This window comes from Fundulus heteroclitus, chromosome 12 (genome assembly GCF_011125445.2).
Source record: "Fundulus heteroclitus isolate FHET01 chromosome 12, MU-UCD_Fhet_4.1, whole genome shotgun sequence".
Taxonomy (NCBI): Eukaryota; Metazoa; Chordata; class Actinopteri; order Cyprinodontiformes; family Fundulidae; genus Fundulus; species Fundulus heteroclitus.
The window spans coordinates 44,752,398-44,764,165 of NC_046372.1; the positions used below are offsets into that span (position 1 = coordinate 44,752,398).

The window sequence follows — 11,768 nt, forward strand, 5'->3', positions numbered from 1 at the left end:
AGCAACACCAAGCAAGGGTGGACTCTCTGTCTCCGGTCCGTCAGCTCCTGTCATCACCTTCTCTCCGTTCCTGTACAACCAGCTCCTCTGGCCTCATCAAACCTCCACCCATCAACCTTGTAATAAATACTCTCAAACTTTTAGTCCCGTGTGTGCATCCTGAGTTTATCGGTAAACAAAATCCTGACATGTAATGTATTTAATTGTTGACGCAGCTTTGTTTAGCGTATGGTATCCAAGACAAATTTCCCCTGTGGGGACTATAAATCTATTTATATAGCACAGATATTTTTCACTCAGAACACAAAAACAAGTGTAAAGGTGCCTTTATTCAACACATAAAAAAGTATGAAATCAGGGTTTAGATTAAAATCTAAACCCTTCTCTGGTATAATAAATAAACTTGTTTTCAGTGCATAAATACATCGGATGTTGAGGTCAAAGACACGTAAATACATTTTAACTGAAACTGTGAAACGTCATCCACCCGATTATATAAAAAAACAAAACAAAACAAAAAACACATCAGGTGATAATCAAAACGTTAAGATTGACCACCCCAGAAAAAAAAAAAATAATACATCTTAGGTGGAACCATTCTTTTCAGTCAGGGTTAGCCACCTCGCAAACATACAAGAGACAAAAATAATCAGAATTTCCAATCTGGGTAACAATTCCAACACCTGAAGTATTCAATGATAAATTATTTTATAGGTTGCCTCTTACTTCATTGGCCTGACCAGTAACACTAATATCACCATTTGCCAGATGGCGTTAGTAGTCCTTGTTCTACTGAGAACCTTTAGACAGAACGGGCTGAGCTAAAACAGGCAGAGGAAACCAGGTAAAAATAAAGACGTGACCTGCACAGAGATAGTCTCTTATTAACCTTTTACCCACGACCAACACGTTGCCAGTCCAAGTCGGGTTCTGTGTGGCGTCAACAAAGAGATCAGTACTGATGATACATGAAGAAAAATCCCACCTCATGGCATAATATGTTAGCCACTTTCTTCAAACAACTCCCTCAGATAAACTCTCGGAGAGGTAATAACCACGTTGAATTGCTTTTTGCATGATCATCTCTGCAGTTCTCCTTTGGTTCAAGTCCAGTAAAGCTTTGAGCAGCTCATTTAGGCTGGCATTGATGCCCTCTTTCTCCACCCAGTGGTTCAGCAGTTCATGGATCCGGTCTTCATATGGAAGGTGATCTCTACTTTTGATTACATTGTCATTCAAGCTGAGCTGACGGAAGAACCTCTTGTGGAAGTCCATGTTCAGCTCTTCAAAAAAGTCAAAGCATTTCTTCAGAGACTCGACGCCTGTAAACAAAGATGAAGACCATCATTCAAACACCATGCAGTCAGGATCACAGAGCTGTGCAAAGGCAGTCGCACCACATGAGCTTTCATTTTGTTGTGATTTATCAGGTTTTATGTGACAGAACAGAATTGCGTTAGCGCCAAACAAAAAGAAAAAACATGATATTTTTTTAACCATTTTCAGAATTTTGAGGCAAAATATCCAAACTGCTTCTGGTCCAATGTGGCTAAGTGCCTGTTGAGGCATATTCTGCACTTCCTTAATATCAAATTAAAAGCACTTTGCTGACATCTACCAGTAACAGTCCAAACAAGATCCAGTTGTTGTTTTACAGTATAGAGCTGTACTTGGCATAGGGTGAAAATGGGCCAGTATGGTTTGCACAAAGGCCTGCATCATCATTCAATCTGAAAGATTTTCCACTATAGCTCAAATTATGCTTTATTCATTGTCCCGTCCACTGACCATCTCACCCCCACAATGTTGTTCAGTGCTTGTTTTCCCACAACATAGTGTTATTTCAACTCTTCTAATAAGGCTAGAACTCTGCTGCTGCTCTGGATTTTATTGCCTTTAGTTATACTTTTTCCCTCCTTTCACTTCGCAAATATTGGCACTTGTGATTGTAACATTGTGAAATGTGGACAAGCTAGAAGGGTATGAATATTTTTCACAAGCACTGCATGTGTAGACATTTTATAACCAACAGTTCAGACTGTATAAAAGATATAAAAGATTGCATCTTTTAGTACCATTCCTAGGGTGGCAGTTTCAAACAAAAGGAATGACAGTAAAGGAAGTTTACCTTCAACAGGAACAAGGTTGGGGAAGGGCTCTTCTTCCTAAAAGGCAAAGAAATGCAGATTAACATACCAGACAGAGGTCTTCATTAAATAGGTATGTATGCGAGAGGCCAGATTTGATAGTCAAACACTGGTGAGAACTGTTGGCTTGTGACGTACATTTACATAGATGAGATCAGACACTGACTAAGAATATTAACAGATTTCCACAGCACAAGTCAGTTTCCCACTGGGAAACAGTTTCAGAGTGGGACTGATCAGGGCACGGTGCCTTTGGGGCAGTGGCTGGCATCGGTGGGCTTTCAGTTTGAAACACAGGGTTTCCCCCGCCGTATTATGAGCCTAGCGGGCACCCATGCTTTACTTGGCCTCCCAGGCTAAGCGTCATTTGTTTACTCAAAATGCTCGATGTTTGAGAGCAACATAAAAAAGTTCAGTTAAGTTCCCGTCTGGGAGAAATCCTACGCGCTAGCGGTTATTACCTTGACGCACACTACAGTACCCAGCAGCACCCGTCCTTAGAGCTGCGTCACGCAACGCTCCTCCTACTGCCTAGATTACCCTGTTTTCTGGGGGAAACCTTGTACGTGGATTAGGGGAAGTAATCAGAGTTGATTAAACTCTCAGTTTGTAGTTCTAGTCCAATGAGCAGCATCACAGTGTATGTTAGGAACTCCGGTTCCTATAAAGGCTCCAAAACAACAAACAGTGGCTTCACAAACACATCTGGTGTTGGTCTTTAAAGCTAGATATCACTGTTTGAAGAGTCTCTCTCGGTGACACTCACTGAAGTCAATGAACAATCCTACAGGAAACAGCAGAGATTAGGACTGCAAAATAAATACGATTAGTCTATATGTGTATAGCAGAGAGCTACCTAGATTCAAGTAGCTGATCATTCAACTACCATGCATTCAGGTTCTAATGACTCTGATCATACATGTAGTTTAATGCAGTCTGAAAAGTTTAAGGCAGCAAAAAAACATTGGTAAGTTGGTAAAGTTAAAAAACTACAACTAAGGGGATTCAACGCCAAAACAGCAGAATCTTTTAAATATAAAACCTTGTAGTTGAGATTAAAAGTCACATTTCTTTTTTCATTGCTAATCCTAAAACATCAGGACGTTTTTCCTATTGTTTCTTATTTATTTCAATGTGTTACTTTGGCCAGGCTAACCAAAAAGAACCAACTGGTCACACGTTAACAGATGAGGGCTTTAATAGAGCTGCAAACTTTTGGTTTGACCACCAGACGGAGCTCCAATTTTCTTAATTCACAGCTAGTGCAAAATATCAAACTTTATCCTGTCTACTGAGGTGTGTTGCTACTGATAACGGATAATTGTGTGTGAGCATGTGTATTTTGACCAAAGCTCGGTCTAAATGTGTCGGACCTCCATGTTTATGGTTGGGGTCAGAGTTAAGGCTGTGGCGTGAATTAAGTCTAAGGTTAGGAATTTACTAGCAATGGTTAGGGGTGGAGCTGGGGTTAAGCACAATGAGTTAATAAAGCGCAAGTCGACACAGTGGTGTGTGGGGCGATCTATTATATGGACATTCATTCATACAAATGTATACATACTAGACTTGAAGGTGTTAAAATCCTCAAAATATAATTCAGATTTCATGAAGATATTTTAGGTTTAAAGTGACAAAAGCAGCAGATTCCTGGGAGCAGACGTCCAAGGTTCTGAGATATGCTGCGTAGAAGAGAGGAAGCAGACAGCTGAGAAATCAAGGGGCAGCGGCAGAAGCCAGGAAGGAGAGGTCAAGATGGGCCATCAATCTCACCCTCCTGCTGGGGTCGTCCCAGGAGAGGGATGCAGCGGGGGCAGAGCAGAGCGGGTCAGTTAGGTTGTGCTGAGAGCTGCTGGCAGAGCTGGAATTGCTTTCGCACAGGATTATCCTCCCGTTCATTTTGGGCATTACCAGAGACGGGCGGTGGGTTAGACTTGTACTGTTGTCTACTGGAACATATTCCTGTAGAGAATGGGGGACAGATTTAGTTTGGCATTTCAAACTGGTCATTTTAGGATATGTTTAGGAATTATTGTGTTGTTAGCCTCAGACCAAAATCAAAGTGACTTACCTGTTTCAAACTGTCAGAGTCTGAGGAGAGAGGAGGAAAAAAAACACATTAGATTAAGGAATCCAAGTCTTTGGCTTCCATCTGTACAGATTACTAGCATCTATGATCAGAAATATACCCCTGGGTGGAACAGCTGGCACTAAACATTCAAATGAGTTTGATGCAAACCTACGCCAACAAGCAGACTGAGAGCAGAAGTAACTAGAGTTCACGAAAAGCAAGCAGAAATGGGTAAAAACCGCCTCATGAGGCGGATGGAATCCGAATAAAAACATTTACTGAGAAAAACAGCGGCCATCTTTCAAATGAGGATCAGCTGATGAGGACACGGCAGCCATGTGCAGTGCGTGGGATTACTGTTTATCTATACCAGGTAAACAGGAAGTGTGTGTGTTGCCATGGCACCGGGCTCCTACGCTGCCATCCTTTGTTCTACAGTATGACCAGTCTAAAAGGCAGCAAGGCTTAGCATGCGTCACCACGTAGCAATGCAACCAATCCGGTTCTCAGGAAGAACGAGAAACATTAATGTGCTTGTCTATTCTTAACATTTACGCGTAATTATGGTTATATGAATAAATATGAAGCTGAATCCTGGTTGTCTGTTGGCCTCATCAGGAGTTGCCGAGTCTAACAGACGGTTTAGAGAAGTTTTTTTTCATCTTTGGAAACAAGCACGAACACGCTTGGATGACGCCTTTAAATCACCAGAGTGGTTCCCTACAGGTATTAGGGAAATATTCAAATAATACACGGCCCATTCTGAAAAGCCTCATCAGAACAGATTTTGCAGTGTTGTCTTGTTGTAAGGAAGCAATACCAAGATTAGTTTGGTGACGTGTGCCTGACGCAGTCAGATCAGGTGGAGCCGGATGTACTTCAGCTTTTTCTAGCTGGTCCTTTTGCTTCCTGAACCGCTAAGATCAAACAGCAAATTTGCACTCTTTATTAAAAATTAACTTCCACATCAACTGTCTAATAAGCGTTCTAACCCCCCCCCTATTTTCAAACCGTTCTAATCACATTTCTTTCTGCACATGTTTGAGGCCTACTTTTGTTCAGTAAGAATCCAGATCTTACATTTGATGTACATCAAATCAAAGGTTAGGGTTAGGAAAGAATTCACACTTTAAAGTGCAAGTCTAAAGTGCATGGCTTTTTACGTGTAAAAAGGTTTATAATAAATAAATAAATAAATAAATAAATAAAGACGCTTTAGACTTTTAGAGGAAGAACAGCTTAGATGGATCAAGGACTGCAACAAATCACAAGTGGCAGGATTAATGGGGACACGCAGGGGTTAGTGGCAGCTCTACGGCACAGAGAGGTGTGCGGTCACACTCCGGCGGTTTTACACGTTAAACTTCATAAGATGAGTCATTAAACTGAAGCTTCAGGCTCAGGATCAAACTTTTACTGTTCAAACCCTCAGAGTCATCCGAGCCGTTCCACGGCCATTAACATAAACTTGCGGCAGTAGCTTTGCTATCATCATTTATGCTGGCTATTTATCTCTGTGGATGTTATTGTCCCCAGATTTGAAATATTTGAAATGTTCATTCACCAACGTACCTGCTCCTCTGCATTTCTTCCTCCAGATGATAAATATTATTATCGAAGCAACACAAAGTATCACAGCAAACGCGACCCACAATCCAACAGTCAGACCATTATCTGGTTAGAGAGAGAAAAAAAAAAAAGACATGTAGACAGACATTAGCGACATGTTGTTTAGAGAGAATCCAACAGAGTCAGTAAACCAGCTTAAAAAGCCCAACGACAAAAATCTGAGAGAAAAAAAAATAAATCTTGAATATTTTTTCTGTGGGATCAGATGTAACAGATAAAAACTAGACCTGCATCGGAGGCAGATTTGGGCTGGACTTTCTTGCACTCGGTGTTACTGGTAGAGGTGCAGTTCTTCACGATCACCTCGTCACTTCCACACCTAGTGCAGAGGCAGAGCAACAGGTCAGGGAAAGCATCAATTAGCCACACCATCCCTGACGGCTTCTAAAAGCCAAACGAATGAGATGGTTTGCGCCCGCGGACGCTTCGCGCACACCCACCTCGAGCACTTGGTGCATGTCTCGCACGCTTCGTCTGGATGGCAGTACCTCCCCGCCTTGCACCGGCACACCGTGTCCTGGGTGTGAGTGCACGACATCACAATTTCCTGATCTGAGGAGGCAGCACGGAACAGGCCTTGTTAAGGCAGAGTTTATGCCCAGCGCGCGCTGCAAAGGCGCACCATCGATTTTCTTCTACAGACATTTTAATCAATAGCACAAAAGTGTCAAGAAGAATCACCTGGGGGGCACCGGGCGCACTTGATGCATTGTTTCAGGCCGTTGGCGTGCTCGGTGAACGTTCCATCGTCACATTCTTCACAGGTTCCTTTCTTTCCTGCCTCGGTGCAGGGCGCTTTCACATACTGCCCTGAAACACAGGGGGGGGGAACAGTCCACGTTGGTTTATTCATCATGCATCTAACTCAACTTGTGTTTTTTCCCCAGCCTCTGCTGAGTCTCTGGGACGTGGCTGCGTGCGGCTTACCGGCTGGACAGTTTAAGCAGCAGATGCTGCCGTGCACGTACTCCGTCTCGTCACTGCAGGAGACGGACCGGCCTGCCCTGATGCCGTGGGGCGGGCGTGCTACGGCGAGCCGGAGGAGGCAGAAACCCAACAAAACCTTTGGGAAACATTTGAGAATGTTAGACGCTTTGATTCCAGTTTCAAACGGTAAGCCGTCGGAGAAGCTGCAAGCGACTCCACCGGCGGGCCAGAAACTCAGGCAGCCGGAGCAGCTGCTGCTCAGGTTCTGATGGGTTTCAGACTGTTGGGGCGAACTTACAAAATACCAAAAAGTAAAAAAAAATAAAAAAAAAAATAAAAAAATTTCTTCTATTCATAGACATGTAGTGGAAAAATCAAAAATGATTTAAGATCCTCTGGTGGAATTAATATTCCATTTGTTGTATTTATTCCTGTCAACATCCTTCTAAGGGCCACGGTCCGTTCTCCTATGGTTTCTATTCACGTTCCCATCGGTTTCATCTGCTGCTGATCGTATCCTGCTCTGCGCTCGTTCCAGCCGTTTAAAGTGATGCGCGGGGTCTTTTGGGACTGTAAAGGATGAGGGAAAACGCAGCAGGAAGAGGGAGGCAGCATGCTGAAGGCGTGCAGACAAAAGAGAAGAGATAACATCAATCTAGAGCCAACCATCCCTTTAGACATGACGGGGTTTTTACATCAATCTATCACCAGGAGAATCTCGTAGTGTCTAAATGAACCTCCGGGTGGCGCTCTGCGACTACTACCTCCTGGCCAGGTCAGATAAAGTAGCAGACGCGTATCCTTTTCAACAGGCTATCCTCCGGATGTTTTAGTAACAATAAAGCACGAGCCTTAACACGGTCAACCATTAAAGTACGAGGCAGACAGACTATTAGGTTAAAAGCGGAGGATTCAGTTTCAGATCCAATATCCATTCCAAGATGGGCTGTAACTGGCCGGTTGCCGGTTTGATTCCCTGACATTTCAGGAGGGAACAAACTGGTCAGAGGGGCCGATGCATGGCAGGCTTGCTTCTGTCAGTCTGCCACAGGGCAGCTGTAGCTGCTGACTTAGCTCACCACCGTCAGGGTGTGAATGGGTGAAGGACTGGCTGTAGTGTGAAGCGTTTTGGACTTGACTTTATCAAGTCAGACGACAAAGAATCCCTTTCACAACGCGAGGCTGGCACCTCTAAGTCTAGAAGGGGGCTTTTGGTAGCTGTACTAACCTTTAGGGTGAAAAATATATTTATTTTACAAATATTTATTTGGATACAATACATTTCCAAAACCAATTGATGTTTACATTAATGTGCCATCCAGGGTGTTAAATGCCAAATGAATCAATTTGGCATTTAATACCCTGGACGCCAAATTCTGCACAAACAAATGGTTTTAAAAATACTCACCTGTAAACTGTGACTTCTCCTGCATCGTCTACATTTAAATTGTTTACTTTTAAATCACTGCTGCACCCTATACTATATATATTAATTTAATTTTACTGCAATTTACAAGCTGTACGCAACGAAATTTCGTTCTGTAGACACTCCATGTATACAAAATGACAAATAAAGTTGTCCAAGTCATCTAACATTGCATGGTAGTTTTGATTCTACATCTTGTAGGAATGCCCAAATAAGGCAATAAAGCATAGCAGTGTTTTCCCAGAGAAATAAAGTTGAACCTTGTCCCCGACCCCCCCCTCCTCCTCCTCCTCCACCTCCACAGGAATACCTGGCCAGGTTTAAGAAACAACCAAATAAGGCAACAAAAGCAGCCCCCAGCCACACCCTCCTTCCGGCCACCATTGCAGAGCAAACAGTACCAAGGAGAAAGGCTGGTGGGTGGCGATGACATGTTGCAGAGGGAAATATGCAACCCCCGCTCACAGATGGCAGGAAGATACACTTCACTGGAGAATCCATTCGGCTCATTTTTGATAAGAATTTAAAACACAGACCGCGTCAGATCCAGGAGATACGGGCGTGCGTTTTACAAAATGAAGAAACACAGCGTTAGACGCACGTTGGTAGCGAATAACCGGAGTGCATTAAAACTCAATTCATTTACTCCAGGATCTGCTTGCTGGCCTCGCACCAGTGCTGCCAGTCATCCAAATTGTTTCTATTCATCTGCAGAAGATCAGCTGAATGAAACTAACCAGAACGTCTGATTTCCATCAGCCTCCTGTTCCACCGTTTGTGTCGCGTTCGCCTGCAGCGCTTTAACTGATCCAGCTGTTTAAACGGATTTACACTTTGCTTGTTCTTCAAAATTCTGAAACCACCGTCCGTTACCTGATCTAAAGATTGGGGGTTAAAATCAGCAGACTGTATTTGTCAACTGTACTAAATATAATGAATCATTGTCTAAAACAAGTGATGCACAAAGGCACAGAGGATCCTTTAAAATTAGCTTTTAATCATTAAGGAGCTGATCAACATTTAGCTGAAAACAGGAAAATATGTTTTTCAAGCACTGGCAACAGGAATGTGACGTCCCCCATCTTCAGTTAGGCGTGACTCGAGCTGTGTAAAAAAAAATATTGATTTTCCATTTATGAATCAATTCTCATGTTAATTCCTAAAGACTGACTCATACAACCAAAGATCGATTTAAAAAAAATAATAACTTTCCACTGTGAACTTAAATGTGTGAGCCGGCACTTCCAGCTCACACTTCACTCTGGGAGTTGAATTTTTAATGTCATATCTTTAATAATGCACCAGGTTAGTGTCCAATTTTGGTGTCCCTTTGGGTTTAATAAAGTATTTTTGAATTGGATTTAATAGAAATAGCAGCTGTAGATCTCTCCGGTGTCCTCTGTTTTCTACCCTGGATCTGTTTGGGTATTCTGCCCCTCAACATGTTTCTGAAAGCAATTGTCTCAACCTTCATTAATAACTACCATTACTTTTTTTTTTATTTGCTGTTGAATGTTAATATAATAACAGTATCAATATGTTGCATAAGTACACAGTCAGGTAATTCAGGTAACATTTTTAATACCAGCAGTCACATTTGAGATCAGATCGTAAAGAATCGATTCTAAATCTTGAGCCTCGGAATCGAATCTATTCTTAAAATTTGAATCCACACCCAGCCCTAGACGTGACTACTGGGCAGAAGGGGGGCAGATCCGGGCTTCGAGCTCAGATACAGAGCAAGACGTACGTGCGCTGAGATGAGGAGCCCAGATAGTGGGTCAGATAGTCAGATACAGTCCGATAGTGGAGACAAAACGCAGAGGGAGTTTATTGTGGCACCTGCAACAAGCACACCATAGTAAGCTAAGCAGGTACCCATCAGGGGGCTGCTTCGCTGTGAGGAGGAGGAAATTACAATTTCTCCTCAGGACTGGAACCAGCGCCTGGGCCCTGACCACCGTGGATCATCCATAGAAGATGTGAGAGTGGCACCCATCTATCCGCGCCTCTCAATTAATATGCTGATTATGTTGATCTTAACTGAGACCGTTTCTCTTTAAAAAAAAAAAAGAAGGAAACAAAGAGAAATTGTGCCATTTACTAAGCAAAACAGCTGTAATAGTTGTAATAACACCTCTTTAAAAGTTCTAGCATTCCCAGGCAGAGACGCTGCCCGGTCATGTGACATGATGCAACACAGGGTTACATCAGGCAACACGCCCGTCACCGAGCAGCCGGAGAAGAGGACTTTCCTTCAGACGTCACAGCAGCTCGAAGCTGCCGGGCTGCCGTTGGGCAACACAGCCAGGGGTGGACTTGAACCCCCTCTGTCCACCTGATCAGCCCCGCCCAGCCTAGCTTAGCTTAAACACCTGCCTGTAGGCAGAAAGATAAAGCACCTGAGCCACGGCCTGAATGCAGTCAGAAGAGGGACACGCCCACCTACCTGTGTGCACGTGCTTTCACCGGCGCCGTGATTTCAGCCTGTGGTGAAAAACACGCTGCGTGACTCACGCCTCACCTGAGAGCCGTCCCGGCGGGTTTTAACGGTAATACACCCAAACTGCTCCCGTTTATTCAAGAGACAGAAATAAAGGCAGAAACAATGTCATGGCGCTTTCTCACACATTCAAAGGAGCCAGCTCTTCTCATAACAAACACCACGAAGAATTTAATGTAAGTCGGTCTGTTTTCGGGGGGGGGGAAATAAACAACAACAACACTGTCTTCTTCTTAATGTGTTCTCTGGACAGAGAGGGACCGAGTGAGCACTCCTGTTAACTTTCTAGACCCTGCGAGGAATCTCACACCTGAGTGGAGACAAGTCCTGGCAGACACACGTCAGAAGTCACACACACAATTCAAACTTTAAAACCATTTCTATCAAGCAGACTCTGAAGTTTCCCGTCAGTATTTGGACCTAAAAGCGTTCTGTTAACAGACTTTTAGCCAACTTCGGAGGGCCGACGCTGTTTAACACGATAAGGGCCTTTAAGTGCCTGCTGATTCCAAGCGCCCAGAGCCGGCTTCTACAGATAACGCCCTAACTTTGGGTAACCACAGTTTAAAAAAAAAAGCGACAAAAATAAACTAAATATCTTTTCCAAATGATCGGTGATAACAGTTTTGTGCCGTTTCACTTACAAGAAAACGTAACTTACTTTGACGCTCATTGTTTTCCTCCCAAAGAAACAGCTACTCACTCCTCACAGGTTTGGTTTAATGAGTCTCCCGGGGCTGGCTCCTCTGGCTCTGACTGCCGCAGGTGACCAGCGTCACCATTTGACGTAGACTGGGGGTGGAGCTAAACACCCGCGCACGCCAACACACATATATACACAGTGTGTGTGTCTGTGTGTGTGTGTGTGTGTGTGTGTATCTATATATGTATATATACATATATAGATAGATTCTCTCTCTCTATATATATATATATAAACATTTCTATCTATCTATCTATCTATCTATCTATCTATCTATCTATCTATCTATCTATCTATCTATCTATCTATCTATTTAATTAACTAAACTAATTGCAGTTAGACTATCTGACCTATATGTATAGCCA

The 11,768-nt window shown here is 43.2% G+C and overlaps 1 protein-coding gene across 2 annotated transcripts; it reads right to left on the reverse strand.

The window, feature by feature from the left end:
- Positions 1 to 309: 309 nt before the first annotated feature.
- hdr (hematopoietic death receptor) lies at positions 310 to 11,483 on the reverse strand. 2 transcript variants are annotated; one of them, XM_021309054.2, is made up of 10 exons: positions 11,362 to 11,483; positions 6,772 to 6,907; positions 6,526 to 6,654; positions 6,285 to 6,396; positions 6,072 to 6,163; positions 5,788 to 5,889; positions 4,216 to 4,235; positions 4,056 to 4,106; positions 2,129 to 2,165; positions 310 to 1,322 (listed from the first exon to the last, which is right to left on the reverse strand). In XM_021309054.2, the coding sequence occupies exons 1-10, from the start codon at positions 11,371 to 11,373 to the stop codon at positions 1,015 to 1,017; spliced, it is 999 nt and encodes a 332-aa protein (XP_021164729.2). In that variant the 5' UTR covers positions 11,374 to 11,483; the 3' UTR covers positions 310 to 1,014. The 2 variants fall into 2 exon arrangements, with proteins under 2 accessions (XP_021164729.2, XP_012705123.2); XM_012849669.3 differs by having other exon boundaries at positions 3,918 to 4,106.
- Positions 11,484 to 11,768: the final 285 nt, after the last annotated feature.